At 51.8% G+C, this 18,413-nt stretch overlaps 1 protein-coding gene across 6 annotated transcripts in view; it reads right to left on the bottom strand.

Moving 5' to 3' along the window:
• Nucleotides 1–18,413, bottom strand: part of LOC129129549 (protein CEPU-1) — a 393,966-nt gene that overhangs the window by 46,278 nt on the left and 329,275 nt on the right. For all 6 annotated transcript variants that reach the window (XM_054647483.2, XM_077189990.1, XM_077189992.1 and 3 more), the window contains one exon: nucleotides 5,289–5,521. In XM_054647483.2, the coding sequence (XP_054503458.1) occupies nucleotides 5,289–5,521 (233 nt within the window). The remainder of the gene's footprint in view (nucleotides 1–5,288; nucleotides 5,522–18,413) is intronic.

Raw genomic sequence — 18,413 nt, 5'->3', positions numbered from 1 at the left:
TGCCGAGCAGGTAATTAACTCCCAGACAAAGGCAGGGATTTGAAGATTAACCCGGGCTCTGGAAGGAGTGGGGAAAACTCATTTACACCAAACAAAAGGGGAGGGGTGATTAGTTTCTCCAGTGACAACAGCAAAAGCCAGATAGGGCCAGGCAAAGTGATAAAGAAGCAGGGAAAGCGCTAATATCCCCCCAGTTGCCTGCTTTTGCCTTTTTTTTTTCTTCTTCTTTCTTTCTTTTTAAGCACTAAAATTCCACCATTTTCTATCATGCAAATTCGTGTGCCTAAGTGAGATTAAACTCTGGCAGGCTCCGTGCCTCCTTCCCCAAGTCCATTTCCTGCACTGAGATAAGGCCAACTTCCCTTAATGCATCTTACAAGGCAGTGGGAGTGTTTAGCAGGCACGCATTGGAGACGGCTTATTATCAATACAAATAACAGCTTTCCAGATAGCTCCTTCTCCTCCTACCTCGCCTCTCTCCTTTAAACCCAGGAACCCAGAGAACGGCTTAAATAGCTGAAATGTCCTGCAGAGAGAAAGGGGAGGCTGTGCCTGAGATGCTGCTGCAAGAAGGACTTGCTGAGGAGAGGAGAGGAGAGGAGAGGAGAGGAGAGGAGAGGAGAGGAGAGGAGAGGAGAGGAGAGGAGAGGAGAGGAGAGGAGAGGAGAGGAGAGGAGAGGAGAGGAGAGGAGAGGAGAGGAGAGGAGAGGAGAGGAGAGGAGAGGAGAGGAGAGGAGAGGAGAGGAGAGGATTGCTCCTCTGAAGTCAGTGGGACCTAAATCCTGCTTCTCACTCTGGGTTTCTGCCCCACACCAAGTTCACAGCTTGCCTATTGCAACTGGGGCTTCCCTGGATTTTGTTTCTTTGGCATTTACTCCCAAAAACACCTCACTCTCCCCAAGGTCCAAGGCAGACACTGCAAACACAGGCAGTGCTGCTTTTTGCTGCTTTGTTCTGGGGAGTTTGCTGATTATTGCAGCCCCGAGACACGAGAACAGTCTCTGTTTCAGCCCATGCATTCAAAGAATGAGTTGGAGTTCTTCAGTTCTCGGTCTCAGAGTTGTTTATTGTATCTTATCTATAAAATTTTCCTCCTGTCCAGCCGAGGTCTGTCCAGCAGGACAGACAGAGGCACTCTGACCGCCCTCGGGGTGGTGTCATCTTTTTATACTACAAACTATGTGTACAATATTTACAATTACTTCCCAATACCCATCACCTATGTTAAACAGTGAGCTTCTACTCTAAACTAATCCCCAAGCGCCAGCATCACAGTAGAAGATGGAGGTAGAGAAGAAGAAGAAAGGCTGGACATGCCCAAGTTCCTCCATCTTGTCCCCAAAACCCCTATTCTAAAAATCCCAAAATCTACATTTTCATCTAGTGATAATTTTATTATTACACTAAAACTTCTGTGGCTTTCAGGTCCTCATACAAAGCTGGTAATTTGCCCCACGGGTCATAATCAAACCCACAGGTGCTCTGGGCTCTGTGCCAGGGTCTCTGAGCCCCCTGGCAGGGGCCCTGGCAACTCTGGACACCCAGAGGGATGCACTGAGTTCCAACACTTTGTCTGGTCTTATGGCAACTCCTCCTAAGAAGGAATGAGCACTGAAGGAGTGGGAGCACCTTCCAGACCTGCAGATGACAGGGATGCTCCCTGAGCTGCTCGTTTTAGCTCTGTCTGTAACCTGGGTGCATTTTGCCCAGGAGAGATCCAGGTGCTAAGAACCTCCTTGTGCCTTTGGCAGCTCTGCTGTTGGCTGACATCGGCTTGGCACCACCAGCCTGACCCCATTTAGAGCAGTCCCCAAAATAGCAGGTCTGAACTTTGGTGCATTCAGTGCCAAGGGTCTGCTGTCTCATTCCTGAGCTCATTTGTCCCACATTAGCACAGAGGCACCGACCTGCTATTCCTGGATCAGCAGCAATCACCTTTTCCCTTTTGTACCAGGATTTCAAGACTGACAAGTGTTTCTGAAAGCCTGGCCAATGAGGAAAAGTGGGGAAAAACAGAGCTTGGATGGTTTCAGAAAGAAGGCAGCGAAGGGGCACCAGGATAACAACCCTCCCAAAAGCAAAAGGTTATTACAGAGGACACTGATCAATTGTTCCCCACATCCACTGGGAATAGGCTGAGAAAAACTCCACTCCATTTGCAACAAAGAAGGTTTAAGTTAGATATTAGCTATACATTTTCTAATTAAAAAGGTAGCAAAGCAGTAGAATAGATTGTCTGGGGAGACTGAAGAACCTGCTTTGTTAAAGATTTTCAAGAATAGCTTTCACATGTGCTTGGCAGCGAGGTCTCTGCCTGGTTGCAGGGGGACGGGATAAATTAGCTCTTGAGGTGCCTTTTCCCCACCTATTTTGGGATCTTGGCCATCCAATAGAGCCAACCTAGAAATAAACGTGCAGCTCACCCCTTGCTGCAGTGTGGGCATCCTCATTTCTGGGTGTTTCTACCTCATTGTGTCCTTGGGGACCATTCCTGACCCTCATACCCTGAAGGAATCTCCTTCTCCCACCCCTACCCCTCTCCTGCGTTTTGCTCTCCCCCCTCCCACAGCTCTGCTCCCCTCCAGCAGCCCTTGGCCAAAACCACAGATGCCCTCCATCCATGGCTGTTTCCCAGAGATTTCCCCTAAACCTGGGGAGGAGGGGGGATGCAGGCACGGCTGATATGCACCCATCCTGGGGAGCAGCAGGCTGAGCAATCCTGGCTGGAACGGGGAGAGCTCCTTGCCCCGGGGCACCCAGTCCCTTTGGAGAGCACAGCCTGCCCCGGGGCACGATTTAATTGCATCCTGAGAGGCCGGAGTGCTCGTGCCCCCAGGCCCTTTCCTGGTGCAGCAGGGGGAAACTCAGGAACTCAGGACCTGCTTAGAGCAGCATGCACACCTTCCTCTTCCTGGCTAAACCTGTTAACAAGGAGACATCCCCTTTCCCACCTCCTTGAATCACCCCTCCTTTCTTATCCAGCTGCAGGAAGGGGCAAAATGTCCCAGGGCTGTGTGCTGAACTTGGCACGTCCCTGAAATCTGGTGCTGAGCAACCCTGCTTTCCTAGGAGGGGGAATAAGCACCATTTCCCACAAGCTGAACGTTGTTTTGGACAGGATTATTCCAGAATACATATTTATAGGGCCCATTTTCCAAGGCAGGAGAGTTAATCCTGGCACCACAGCCCAATTTTCATCGAGGTCATTAAGGCAGGTTTCCCTTTAATTGGACATGATAATTCACTTTCATGTCCTGCTCTGAGAAAGGGCTGGGTGAGCCAAAGAACAGCTTTTCAAATTAGGGGGCTTGCTCTCCAGAGCTGGAATTTCTGAGGATCTTCAGCACATTACAGGACTGAGCCCATCACTGAATCATCCCATACTTAACTGCTGCAAGGAGTTAAGCTCTGACCTTTTCCTGCAGTACCCAAATATCTCTTCCTAATGATACAGCGAGACACGGGAGGGATGGGTCTGGATGTCTGGTGATACAGGAAATTTAGGTCAGGAAACGGGAATCAGAAGAGAACAGACAGAAATTGTCCTGCAGCACCCCAGCATCTGATAGCGACTTCAGAACTTGCTGGTGATCGACTTTGGCTTAAGAAATTCAGGCAGGTAATAAGAGATTGCAAGATAAACAGCCAGAACCAGGGCTGGCAATGCATCCTCTTCCCCTCTGTGCTTAATGGAGATGGAGAAAGTCCGGCTCTGGTTAGTCAGCTTGATTGCTTGGAGAGGAAAAGGAAAATGAAAAGGGAGGGAAGAAGAAAAATAAAGGCCCTGAGTCTGGGTTTTTTCCCCACTTCTATTCATTAGGCTGTCAATAGCGCTCAGGCCTGGAATATCGACGGTGGATTAGCTCAACCCGACTCTGTGTACAAGACCAATGCCTTTTTAACCCAGCTTGTTTCCAAATCAATACACCCATCAGCATTCGAAAATTAGCCTGAGACGAGATTCCAATACTCAAGCTGGTGTGTCATGTTAAGAGGGCTCCTGGCCAAATCACAGAAGAAGCAGCATGAAAAAAAAAACGGTTGCTAGCAAGGGATTAGGAATTTTCCATTAATCTTCCCCCAGGCTAAGAGCTCATCAGGCTCCGTGTGTCCCTCCACAAGGCTCCCCCTTGTCCAGCCCTTGCCCTGCCACATGGGCACAGGATCAATCTTCCATGAATGTCCATCTGCTTGACCATCCCATGTGGCCACACCTGTCTGTCCCCTCTCAAGAAGTTGTGTGTGCTCACACCCTTGCTGAAGAGCACAGGTAGGCATCCCCTTAGCCACCAAAAGAGCTCCAGCACCCTGTGCTGGTCTTTCTCCTCCTCTTCCTCCTCCAAAAGTATGGAATTTCAACACACAAACACATATTGTTGCTAGGCATACACACACTCCCACAAAGCACACAAATCTGTCAGCTCTCTCTTTTCCCCCAACACAAGTTTTACTTCAAGCATTGCCTCCAGCTTGGAAAACAAAAAAACATCAAACAACAACAACAACAACAAACAGCACCGCGGGTTTGCCAGTGACTGTGTTGGGAGGCAGAGCTGCCTGTATCAGAGCCCTGGGATTATGTCAGCAAAGATGGATAAAACCAAGCCTGACAGAGTTCAAGAGCATTTGGAGAATACCCTCAGGGACATGGTGTGACTCTTGGGGATAGTGCTGTGCAGGGCCAGGAGCTGGACTCCATCATCCTCGTGGGTCCTTGTGGGTCCCTTCCAACTCAGCAAGTTCTCTGATTCTGTGAAAGTCATTGCCCAGCTTGGGACAATCCAAGCTTGTGGATCAGCCTCTACTTCTGCACCAAGCTGTGTCAAATGCTCAACACAGGAGTAAGGGACTTAATGGGCTCCACGTGCCAGACTGCACTGACAGGGGAGCTAATGGCAAGGATGGATATGTCTGTAGCCTGTATCAGAGCCCTGGGATTATGTCAGCAAAGATGGATAAAACCAAGAAACCAAGCCTGACAGAGTTCAAGAGCATTTGGAGAATACCCTCAGGGACATGGTGTGACTCTTGGGGATAGTGCTGTGCAGGGCCAGGAGCTGGACTCCATCATCCTCGTGGGTCCTTGTGGGTCCCTTCCAACTCAGCAAGTTCTCTGATTCTGTTAAAGTCATTGCCCAGCTTGGGACAATCCAAGCTTGTGGATCAGCCTCTACTTCTGCACCAAGCTGTGTCAAATGCTCAACATAGGAGCAATGGGACAAGAAGACACCAAGGCAAAAGGAACAGAAAGCAAAGTCCCAAGCCCTCTACAAACTCCTTTTTCTTACCTTGCACGATGAGATGGACGCGCGATGTCTTGGGGTGATTGTCTGTCTGCACGGAGCAGGTGTAGGGGCCCTCATCATACACATCCACATCCTGGATCTGGATGCTGTACTGGGTTTTGGTGTTGGCCAGGAGCACCACCCGAGGGTCCAAGCACCACTTGTCATTGCCGGCATAGAGGATGCTGCTGCGGTTCAGCCAGGCCACCCGGGTCACCCGGTTGTCCACGGAGCACCTGGGGAGAGGCAGAGAGGTGACCCATCAGTGCGCTGCTCCTGGGCGCTCTCCCTCCCTCCCTTCCAGCCCTCCTGGTCCTCCTGGCACTATTTTTAGCTTTGCTGTCAGCAGCACTTTCAGAAACCAAGAGCTTTCAGTGTCCAAAGAGGACAAGGTCAGTGCTTTTCCTGAAGTGCTCAGGGCACCAATATCCATCTAAACCAGCAGCTCCAGAGATTTGACCAACAGCTTCACAGAGTTTTCAGATGCAGGGAAGTCAGAGCCACCCAGTACCAGATTTTCACTCCTCCATTCCAATTTATTCTTTCACAAACTCCCAGACAAACAGAGCTGAGTCCAAACCTCCATCCCAAGTCCACACTTTTTTTAGGGGTGCAGGTTGTTACTTCCTGCCCAAATCCATGACCTGTCATTCTCTCTGCAGACCTTCACATCCCTGCAGCCACACAAAAAGATGCAAAATGACGTTGGGAAAGCTTGTGCTGCTTCACAAAGGAGCAAGGAAAATTTATCTTTGGAGAAAGCCAGCTCTGACACACACCTCTAAAGAGAAACCTTGAATATCTGACCATTTGTCCCCTCTGTCAACTTTTCCTTCCATACCCATCACCTGCTCCACTGCTCCTCCCTCACTTGTGAGCTGAGCATTTCACTTATCCAGGGATGTTTTGGAGGCAGAAATCCTCTATATTCAGCCTCAGTAAGCACCTGAATTCCCCCTGGAGACAACACAGTGCAAACCCAGAAATTATTTTGATCCTGAAGGAGATTACTTTCCTGTCAACATTAGCTGGGATCAGTCCTGCTCCTCCCAAAGGTTTCTGCCAGCTCTGTAACCCTCCATCCCCATGTCCCCAAGCCAGATTTGAATCCTCCTATTGCCACAAGAGAAGCATCAAGAAGTTCTCTAAACAGCAGAAACCTGCAGCCCCCACAGCCAGCTAAACCCCTGCTTCTGTCTGAGAAATTTTGGGATTACGGAGCCATCGGGATTTAGCCACGCTTTGCTGGATGCTGGCTCCAGAGCATAATGTCCCTGCATAAAACCACTCAGCCTAAGATCCACTGTTTATATTCTCCCCCAAACTACTTCATTACTTGTGCAGTGGCTGGGATGCAAATTAACTTCAGAGGCACTGGGAGGGAGCCCAGCAGCCTCTGGGACATCTCACTCGGGGTGACTTCAAGGAATGTAAGGGACTTAATGGGCTCCACGTGCCAGACTGCACTGACAGGGGAGCTAATGGCAAGGATGGGTGTATCCTGGCACATGGACTTGTCCTGGACACTTTAGGGAATCTGTCCTTCCTTTGGGTGAGCTGTCTCCTTACTGGGGCTCCTTATAGCCCCCTTTGGTTTGGGATTTACATTTTCTGCAAGGTAACAAGCGATAGGACAAGAGGAAACGGCCTCAAGTTGTACCAGGGAAGGTTTAGATTGAATATTAGGGAATATTTCTTCACTGAAAGGGTGCTCAAGGCCAGGGCAGTGCTGGAGTCACTGGAGGGATCTAGAAGTCCCATAGATGTGGCACTTGGGGACATGGATTTGTGGAGGACCTGGCAGTACAGGGGAATGGTTGGACTGACTTTAGGGGCTTTTCCAACCTTGATGACCCGTGATGGAAGACTCCTCTTCCTGTGTCCATTACTGATGCCAGGGAACACAAAGGTACCCACCTGGGGACAAGTCATCCCATCTCATTCAGACTCCTCTTGGAACCTCTTTGGCCCCAGTGATTACAGGAGAAGCCAAAATAACCCACCCAGCCTCAACACACAAATTTTGGGGGTTGGGGGTGACAGAGGAAACGTGTTGTCTGCAGCACAGGACACCCCTGAGCTGCCAGTACCCAGCTCCTGCTCCATCTTCCCTCCCTGGTGTGAAAAACAGCCAATAAATTAAACCACTTTACTACTGTTCCATAATGATATTACGATAATAATAAATTAAATGTGAGCAGATTTTTATGATCTACATTAAAAAAAGCAATAGATTCAGTCTGGGCTGAACACCAAGAACTTGGCTCTTGCTCTCAGCTGCATTACAACTTGAGTAAAAGGCCTGAGAGTTTAGTTGCACAAGTTGAATTAAACTGGAGATTTCTTCCCAGAGGATGGGTTTAGTCTATTGAACTCCAAATCTCAGCTCTGCTGGTAGCTCAGACCTATGGGGCACGAATGAAATGAAGTGGTTATTTGGTGTTTGGCTCTGGTACCATGAAATAGGCTCCTGTGGTGGTGGTTCTGCGCAGACACAGGGGTGTCCAGGGCTGGGTGATGAGAAACCAGACATGACTTGAATTTCTCACCCAATCCCCTCTGCAGACGTTACCTTGAGAAACTGTAAGCAGGCTGAACTAAAAATATATATTTCCCCTCTCCTCCTCCATGCCAGTATCCTTTATGAAATGCAGCAGCTTGGAGATCCTTGGATAATAATGGAGCCAGACAGTGTGCAATCCAAGCATTCCCTCTATCATATGGGCATTTAAGTGCTTTTGAAAAGCAACGGGGCTCAGGTAACGCATGAGGCAACAGTGAAATAAGTGCTGTCGCCCTTCACAGCACCCGGGCACAATCTCTCCTTATCATCCAGACACGCTTCCCTGTCCCTGGGATCGGCAAGCTTCAAGCTGTTACTTTGTATTCTTCCCTGCCTCATAAAGCTCCTGAGCCGACATATATATATATAAAAATATATATATAATGAAGCACAGCACGGCTCCAGGGAAAGAGGTGCTTTGACCTCTGGATGCATTGGGCTATTTAGGGATTGGCAGCTGTGCTCCTTCCTGAGCTGCTCCCAAGCACTCTGGTCCTCCTGCTCCTTCTGCTCCTCCAGCCCCTCCAGCCTCTCCAGCCCCTCCTGCTCCTCATGCCCCTCCAGCCCCTTCTGCCCCTCCTGCTCCTCCAGCCCCTCATGCCCCTCCAGCCCCTCCTGCTCCTCCTGTCTCTCCAGCCCCTCCTGTTCCTCCTGCCCCTCCCGCTCTTGCAGCCCCTCCTGCCCGTCCTGCTCCTGCAACCTCTCCAGCCCCTCCTGCTCCTTCTGCTCCTCCAGCCCCTCCAGCCCCTCATACCCTTCCAGTCCCTCCTGCTCCTCCAGCCCTGCATGCCCTTCCAGCCCCTCCTGCTCCTCAAGCCCCTCCAGCCCCTGCTGCCCCTCCTGCTCCTCCAGCCCTTCCTGTCTCTCCAGCCCCTCCAGCCCTTCCTGCTCCTCCTGCCCTTCCAGCCCCTCCTGTCTCTCCAGCTCCTCCTGCCCCTCCAACCCCTCCTGCTCCTCCTCCTCCTCGCACAAGCACAGGTCGGGGTCCCCGTGGCCGAGGCTCATCACAGCGACCCGATGCTCTTCCAGCCCCTCCATCTGCTCCTCGTTGCCTCCTCCAGCAGCTCCTGTCTCCAGCAGCCCGGTGCAGGGATGGGGAGCCTCCTCTCCCACAGGCGGGCAGCAGAGCAGAAAGCCTTTGCCTTTGGCCAGCAAGCCAAGCTCCAGGCACAGGTGGAGAGCAAAGCCACCGCCGAGCCCACAGCCTCTCATCCTTCCACCCTGCTCTTGGCAAAGTGCAAAGCCCTGGGATGCCTCCTCCACCTCGCTGGAAGCTCTCACTTTCCCTCTCACCCCAGGATGTGCCAGGGAAGGAGGGGAGGGAGAGGCCCTTGGGGTGCCGGAAAGCAGTGCTTGCCTCCAAAAAGATGATCTAAAAACAATTAAGCACAGATGAGGTAATTTTCTCTCTCAAGATCCTTAATCCTCGTTCCACTCCTGCTCAGACAGCAAGGACTTCTCCTCCAGGAAGATGAAAAACTGCTGTGTGCCAGCACAGGGTGGAGATGATGCTGCTCTGGATACTGCTGCCTCTCTCTGTTGTTTCCTTCCCAATAAACCCAGAGCCCCAAGCCTTGGGGTTTCTCCTCTGGAGAGGGGAACACTGCCTAACTCACCACTGCTACATCACCCTGAGGCAGGAAGGGATGGTTTGTAGGGAGATGAAGCTCCTCATGCTGCACCAGACCCTCTGCTCCCTGAGGCCTCTGAGGGCGCCTCAAAATGACCACAAATTGGGGCATTTTACAGTCAAACACACTGAGCAAAGGTGAGAGCTGTGAATCTCCATCCTCCCCACCTGTCCCAACCCACCTGCTCATCCCTTGCCCTGCACTCCCCGATTAATGACGTGTGGTGGGTGCAAAGGGATACAGAGTGGAGCTGCCCCTTCCACCTCTGTCAACATCTCCCACAGCCAAAATTTCCAGGCTTTGTTATCCACTCTGTTCTATCAAGTTAGGGGACTGGCCACTCTCCCCCAGCTGGTATTCCCAAACATTTCCACAGCCTGAGGGTTGAGCTCATGCATCCCCAGGGCCCCACAGGTGCAGCCAACCGCCCACCTGGCTGTAGGGACAGCGCTCAAAGACAAACTGGAAGAGGAAAAGCAGCAGCACAAGGACTCTGCCAGCGAGCACAAAGATGAGCCGGGCTGAAAATGCCAACAAAGCCATCAGTGGGGACAAAACAGCCTCATAAACAAGTACCAGGAATAAACAAGCAGCAGGGTGCTGAGGTTGAGTTCCCTGACCACTGATCCCACCCATGCTGCGTCCAGCCCCCAGCACCTCCCTGCGACTCCAGAGCAGACACAGATGGCACACACCAGCAGTGACATGCCCTCCTGAATTTCTCTCTTTGCTTTCTCGAGTTTGCACACAAAAAAATGACATGAGAGGAGGTGGGCAGGCAGTGGGGGGAAGGAGGTTTTTAATTACTGAAGTGTAGTAATTGGCACACAACACTTTTTTTGTTGCCTCTTATGCAGATTGCTGGTGTTCCAGAGGGCTGGGCTGGAGAGCACAGATTGTCTCAACCCAGCAGGACACACAAGAAATGAATAATGTTAATTAGAACTGAAAAGAGCTCAGCAAAATTACCAACCTGATTGCTGCTTTCATTGCAATTATCAAGGTACAAGCTCCATCATGGGGAGGCAGAACAGGGCTAAGCCTGGCTCACCCCATGAAATGTGGAGGCCCAGCCTGGGCTGTGACCAAACTGACCCTCCCCAGGCTCAATTCTCCTTCCATCACCCCCTAATTTTCATGGCATGCCCACCCTAGAGAAAACCACCTTCCTAAATCCTGGCCACTTGATGGAATTTCACAATGGCACTGACCCGAAATCTTTAGGTTGGAAAGAACCTTTAACCATTGAGTCCAAGCATTAACCCAGCACTGCCAAGCCCACCCCTAAACCATGTCCCCAAGTGCCACACCCACCATCAAGCATCCCCAGATATCTTTTCATATTCTTCCCAGTCTAACCCAGCCATTCCCACACAATTACAGATTTTTAATCAATCCCACACCAGCAATGTTTTGTCTGCTATGGGCTAAACCAAGCTGGAGATCAGGAATAAATTTGGGGTTTATCTTAAAATTGAGTGCAAATCCTCCCACTGAGGCTGGGTAAGATGACAGGATGCTCTGGGCCTGCCTTGTCCCCAGCTTCTCATATCCCAGCCATCACCTTCCAGCCTCTGCACCATCAGCCAAGCTATAAATGATCAACTAAACCAGCCCGCCGCCCGAGGCAGAGCTCCACATCTTCAGATTTATTTCTGTGATTATCACATTTTATTGTTATTTATTAGGATTAATTAAAGGCCGGGCTGTGAACAACTCAATCCCAGTCAGGCACAGTCTCACAGACTTTCCTATGATGTTTAGGAGAGAATTTTGGCCATCAATTCCTGGGCAAAGGGAAAGCTGGGGCCAGATTGTGCCATGCTCCTTTAGGACAGGCACTGCCCACAATCCTGTAAGGCTGGCATGCCCATGCCATGGACAGCCTGAGGTGTGGCTATCACAAAGAACATGGTCTGGAAGCTTTTTAACTAATAAATATCGAGCCAAATCTCTCATTGTTACAACCCAGTCTGGTTTCGCTCTCTCTGCTGCATTGGGCTAAGTCACGCACCAGCAATTCCTCCCAGTCCAGCCCTTCTCCAGCAGGATTTACAGCATCTGCTCCCTTTCTGTGCACACCCAGCCTGTGTTTGCTCACACACCCTCCCTGCAGCACCGTCTGCTCACATCCACAGGGCTGGCCAGTGCTGCCCTGCACACCAAGCCCACACAGCACACACTGAGAGCACCCACACACGTGGGGAACAGCGTGTGCTCCCCCAGCAATAATCCCATTCTGCTGGAGCAGGGACACCCAGCTCAGGCCATGGAGCTCGGATGGCGAGGTTGGATGTGTTAGTCACAGGCAAGGAGCAGTAGACATTCACAGTGGACTGCTGGATTAAAATGCCTGTAGGTTTGGTACTGCTGAAAGCCCCCAGTGCTCAGTCAGGGACACTAACGGGGGCTGGAGGCTCAGCCCTGCTGGGGTGAGTGGCTGTGATCAGGCTCTTGGCATTCCTGTCCTCACCTGCTCCCCAGGACCAGCCCAGTCATCCTCGCCCTCACTGTGAGTTTGGCTGGAGGGCATCCCTGGGGCTCCCACTGATGTGACACCACCAAAGACACAGCCCGAGGAGGTTTTCACAGCACAGAGTGGCTCACAGTGCTCCTCCCTGCATGGGCAGCCTGGCTCCTGTCAGGTAGGAGCCGACCCAGTGATTAACTCAGCAGTGGGGTCTGGCAGGAAAGGGGGGTCCCTGCTGGGGCCGGTGCCTTCCTCCCGTCCCCCCTGCAGCAGCCAGAGCCTCTCCAAAGGCTGCAGGGTGAGGAGGTACCCTTGGATCAGCTGCCACCCCAGTGCCTCATCAAATCAACACTGAGCTGGTCAAAAGGAATGCTCAGAAGTGGAAAATAAAACCCCTTTGTGCTTCCCCCTCTCTTCCCTGCCCAGACAGCTCCATGTTGGTTGTTGCAGAGGGAGTCAGGGCCCTGGACTGTGAGGTCCTGCATTTCCCACTGGACCATGCAAGTTCCTGCCCTTTGTTCCTGCCTTCTGCAAGGCTTTAAAGATATCTGGCACCTCCTTGCCAGGGAGTGTGAGTTAACTCATGTTTATAAAGTACCTGATCTCCTCAATTGAAAGTTTATACATGCAAATGATTCACACTAATTACATTAATAATAATACTGGGCTCAAAAAGATCCGCCTTGGTTCACTGCCCGGGATTTGCAGAGCTGCAAACAACTCCCAGTGTGCTGCCTTAGACATGGCTATTGGCACATGCCAAGGAAACAGGAGGAAACCGGACTGGGAAGGGAAGAAGAGCTGCAAAAAGAGCTGGAGCTCCTGCTGACTGAGCATCAGGCAGGGTGGAGAGAGGCACGGATTCTGTGAGCACCTCTGAGTGTATCCTGCAGTGCTCAGATTGTGTGAGCACCTCTGTGTGCACCCTGCAGTGCTGGGATTCTGAGAGCATCTCTGTGTGCATCCTGCAGTGCTGGGATTCTGAGAGCATCTCTGTGTACATCCTGCAGTGCTGGGATTCTGAGAGCATCTCTGTGTGCATCCTGCAGTGCTCAGGTTGTGTGAGCACCTCTGTGTGCACCCTGCAGTGCTGGGATTGTGTGAGCACCTCTGTGTGCATCCTGCAGTGCTGGGGTTGTGTGAGCACCTCTGTGTGCATCCTGCAGTGCTGGGGTTGTGTGAGCACCTCTGTGTGCACCCTGCAGTGCTGGGATTGTGTGAGCACCTCTGTGTGCATCCTGCAGTGCTGGGATTGTGTGAGCACCTCTGTGTGCATCCTGCAGTGCTCAGATTGTGTGAGCACCTCTGTGTGCACCCTGCAGTGCTGGGATTCTGAGAGCATCTCTGTGTGCATCCTGCAGTGCTGGGGTTGTGTGAGCACCTCTGTGTGCACCCTGCAGTGCTGGGGTTGTGTGAGCACCTCTGTGTGCATCCTGCAGTGCTGGGATTGTGTGAGCACCTCTGTGTGCAACCTGCAGTGCTGGGGTTGTGTGAGCACCTCTGTGTGCATCCTGCAGTGCTGGGATTCTGTGAGCACCTCTGTGTGCATCCTGCAGTGCTGGGATTCTGAGAGCATCTCTGTGTGCATCCTGCAGTGCTGGGATTGGGTGAGCACCTCTGTGTGCACCCTGCAGTGCTGGGATTCTGAGAGCATCTCTGTGTGCACCCTGCAGTGCTGGGATTCTGTGAGCACCTCTGTGTGCATCCTGCCGTTCTGGGATTCTCTGAGCACCTCTGTGTGCATCCTGCAGTGCTGGGATTCTCTGAGCACCTCTGTGTGCATCCTGCAGTGCTGGGGTTGTGTGAGCACCTCTGTGTGCACCCTGCAGAGCTGGGGTTGTGTGAGCACCTCTGTGTGCATCCTGCAGTGCTGGGGTTCTGTGAGCACCTCTGTGTGCATCCTGCAGTGCTGGGGTTCTGTGAGCACCTCTGTGTGCATCCTGCAGTGCTGGGGTTCTGTGAGCACCTCTGTGTGCATCCTGCAGTGCTGGGATTGTGTGAGCACCTCTGTGTGCATCCTGCAGTGCTGGGGTTGTGTGAGCACCTCTGTGTGCATCCTGCAGTGCTGGGGTTGTGTGAGCACCTCTGTGTGCACCCTGCAGTGCTGGGGTTCTCTGAGCACCTCTGTGTGCACCCTGCAGTGCTGGGATTGTGTGAGCACCTCTGTGTGCATCCTGCAGTGCTGGGGTTGTGTGAGCACCTCTGTGTGCATCCTGCAGTGCTGGGATTGTGTGAGCACCTCTGTGTGCATCCTGCAGTGCTGGGGTTGTGTGAGCACCTCTGTGTGCATCCTGCAGTGCTCAGATTGTGTGAGCACCTCTGTGTGCACCCTGCAGTGCTCAGATTGTGTGAGCACCTCTGTGTGCATCCTGCAGTGCTGGGCTCTGAGAGCACCTCTGTGTGCACCCTGCAGTGCTGGGGTTGTGTGAGCACCTCTGTGTGCACCCTGCAGTGCTGGGGTTGTGTGAGCACCTCTGTGTGCATCCTGCAGTGCTGGGGTTGTGTGAGCACCTCTGTGTGCACCCTGCAGTGCTGGGGTTGTGTGAGCACCTCTGTGTGCATCCTGCAGTGCTGGGATTCTGTGAGCACCTCTGTGTGCATCCTGCAGTGCTGGGATTGTGTGAGCACCTCTGTGTGCAACCTGCAGTGCTGGGGTTGTGTGAGCACCTCTGTGTGCATCCTGCAGTGCTGGGATTCTCTGAGCACCTCTGTGTGCATCCTGGAGTGCTGGGGTTCTGAGAGCACCTCTGTGTGCATCCTGCAGTGCTGGGATTCTGAGAGCACCTCTGAGTGTATCCTGCAGTGCTGGGGCTCTGAGAGCACCTCTGAGTGAATCCTGCAGTGCTCAGATTGTGTGAGCACCTCTGTGTGCATCCTGCAGTGCTGGGGTTGTGTGAGCACCTCTGTGTGCATCCTGCAGTGCTGGGAGAGCCCAGTGCTGGCCCCAGGGCTGCTGCAGAGTGGGCAGATCACGATGCAGCCGGCAGGGATGGCTTGTCTGGAAAAGTCTTTATCTCTCTGCAATGCAGCAATGCACCAGCACCTTTCCAAGTCCCGTGCTCGGCTCATCCAGCCTTTCTATTTATCCTCCTATTGTCTCTGCTAACAACAGGGCTCTGCACATCTATAGCATCTTCCATCTCAGCATCTCTGATCGTGCCACAAAACATCAATGAGGGCAGCAGGCATGGCAGGAAGTCCCTAAGCCCGGGTGGGGCAGGCTCCCTGGGGCACCCCTGGAGCGTGTTCCTGGCCCATCTGCCTGGCTGCCCTCCAGAAGTGCTAATGGCACTGGGCACAGGGTGACACCAGCACCAAAATGCCTGTGGGCAGCTGTGTGGGGACACAAATGACATGGGTACTGTCAGGACCCAGGACATCCCTCTGGTTGTCCTGAGCAGCCAAGACCCCTGCCAGGGGTCTCAGAGACCCTGGCACACAGCCCAAAACACCTGTGGGTTTGATTATGACCTGTGGAGCAAATTACCAACCTTAGATGAAGATCAGCAAGCCACAACAGTTTAGGTAGAATAATAGTGAAGTTATCACAGGGTCAAAAAGTAGATTTTGGGGTTTTTGGTATGGGGGTTCAGAGGGCAAGATGGAGGGTACTGGGTGTGCCCAGCCTTTCTCCTTCTTCTTCTTGGCCTCCATCTTCTGCTGTGATGGTGGCACTTTTGGATTGGTTTAGAGTAGAAGCTCAGTGTCTAACATAGGTGATGGGTATTGGGAAGTAATTGTAAACATTGTACAGGTAGTTTTTAGTATAAAGACATAACACCACCCCAGGGGCAGGCAGAATGCCTGGACTGTCTTGCTGAGCTGACCTCGGCAGGGCAGGAGAAAATTTTTTATAGATAAGAAACAATAAACAACCTTGAGACAGAGAAATTAAGAGCTCTGACTCCTCCTTCAAGCCCCAGGCTGGGAAAAGAGACTTTCTAACCTTTCTTGGGGTCACTCTGAGCAGCAGAGACCCCGACAGGGTACCACCAGGGAACCCATAGGAGGGATCCTGGGCTGAGCTGTGGGACAGTTATTCCTCAGGGTTTTCTCCTTTTTCACATTCCCCAAGCCCAAGTAATGAACAGGAGGCTCCTGGATGCCAGCAGGCAAAGCCACCCCTCCCCTGGCAGTCTTCCAGGGTTGCCTACAGAAGGATCCTCACTCCATCAGCCCAGTCCAGGACCAAGATCTGGCAGCTTCAAAAAGAGGTGTGGAAAATGCCACAAGAAGAAAATAACTCCCTGATGATCTCATCCTCTCCCCTCAAACATAAGGAAGCAGTGCAAACCCTAGCAAACAAGGTCTCCTCATCTGAGGAGGTGCAGAGAAGTTGCTTTCTCTCTCTCTGCCTCCAAAAGAACAGGGATCTCTCTCCTTGCTCTGCACTTCTCTCTAGAAAAAATGCTCTTTACGACCCACAAGTCCGGGCTGAGCCACTCAAGTCACCCCAACTCCCCATCCTTCAGTCCCCCCTGGCAGCTCCAGCTCCTGCTCTGCTCCTGCAGGCTGCACTGCCTGAACGGCGCTGAACTCGCCCAATTACGAGCCGTGCCCCGGAATAAATCCCGGTTCTGCTTTGCCAAGTGACACTAATGGCCCTGGAATAAAGCGATGCCATCCACCCCAACGGGCTGCAAAGGAGCGCGTTTAACTGCGCACGGAGGCAAGGCACTGCTGAGCTTAACTGCACTGAAAATGCATTCCAAAGGAAGCGATGCACTTAACTTATCACAAGTGGGAAATTATCACTGAAGTGCCTTTTCCTTAGAAGTTGAGGCACAAAACAGGAGCGGTGAGGGGTGAACGCTTTCTGCCAGGACTGCAGAGAGGGACGGAGGAGGGAATTGGAGGCTGCTGAACGATGCTGCGAGTCCGGGGGCTCTGGGAGGAGGAGCAGGGGGCGAGAGGGAGGGAGAGGTGATGCAAACAGAGGGCTGCAGGGCACTGGTGGAGACAACACAGGGAAACCTGCCCAGGCAAGGGCACAGGATCAGGAATTAGGTTTTCAAGGCATTGGCAGAGCTGCTCTGGGGAGCTGGGGGAGCTTGGGCTGTCACTCCCTTCTGCTGACCAGCTGGGTCTAGATGGGATCATGGAATGGTTTGGGTTGGAGAGAACCTTAAAGATCATCCTGTTCTATCCCCTGCCATGGGCTGGGACACCTCCCACTCGAGCAGGCTGCTCCATGTCCCATCCAACCTGGCCTTGGACACTTCCAGGGACGGGGCAGCCAGGACTTCAGGTAGCAAAAATATGCTGCTATTGTACATATATTTACCATATCTATATATATCCATCTATCTATTCTCTGTCTATATATTCTCTATCCATATATGCTATATCTATATATACCATGCCATCTCTATAATTCTGGCCTTGGGCACTTCCAGGGATGGGGCAGCCACGACTTCATGTAGCAAAAATATGCTGCTATTGTACATATATAAACCATATCTATATATATATCCATCTATCTATTCTCTATCTATATATATTATATCTATATATGCCATGCCATCTCTATAATTCTAGCCTGGGAATAATTGCAGGTTACCACTCCACCTTCCTACACCAGCTCTCCCTCATGCTCCTAATTTCATCTTCACCACGAGCTTGTCATGCTTCTGCTGCCAGGTGGGGAGAGATGGGGAGAGACAGAACAAGGACAAGCAGCAAATCCTTAAAATTAAAATAGAGAGGTGGTCCCGGCAACTCAAGGCTGAGTAGGAGGAGTGGGGCATCCCAAGCCTTTGGAGATGAATCCTGAAGCCTTGCAGGGCTGTGCTGCATCACAGGGTGATTCTTCTTTGGCAGAAGAGCATAAACAGCTGAGAGAAAAAGCTAAACTGTGCCTCTTGCTCTGACATCCCTCCTCAGAGAACACAGCTCCCTAACAAGAACCTGCACAGCTCCTCACAGACGCATAAACCCCAGAACAGAGCCAGACCTTCTTCCACTGCCTAACCAGAAGGTGGTTTGCTACATAAACCGAGTTCAAGTGCTCCTCTCATGACTCCCGTGTGAGTCATCACAATGGGGTGGGGACTTGAGTCTGACAGAGGAGGCTGGAGAGGCATTGACACAGCAAGGCAAGTGGGGAACCAGAGGAAGTGGAAAGGAGGGACAAGAGGGATGTCAAGGAAGGAAACATGATGGAGCCAAAGCAGTGGGACCTTCTCCAGCCTTGCCATGGCACCAAAGCCCTCTCCTCATTTATAAAATAGCACTAATGAGACCAGAAACAAAAGAGGGAGTGAGGGAAAGGACCCTTCCCAGTAAAGACACCCCCATCCTTCCCTCTCCCCTTGAGGACATCATCCTTAAAATATATTTCATTTCACAGCTGCATTATGGTACCACAAAATCCTGAGAATCCAATTTAAGAACAGATTACCTCCTCACTTACTTCATTTGAAGCAATTACATGTTAATTTTCATTGAGACCAGCCTAATGCATA

The sequence above is a fragment of the Agelaius phoeniceus genome, chromosome 23 (genome assembly GCF_051311805.1).
Source record: "Agelaius phoeniceus isolate bAgePho1 chromosome 23, bAgePho1.hap1, whole genome shotgun sequence".
Classification (NCBI taxonomy): Eukaryota; Metazoa; Chordata; class Aves; order Passeriformes; family Icteridae; genus Agelaius; species Agelaius phoeniceus.
This window is presented reverse-complemented; position numbering and strand designations above follow the sequence as displayed.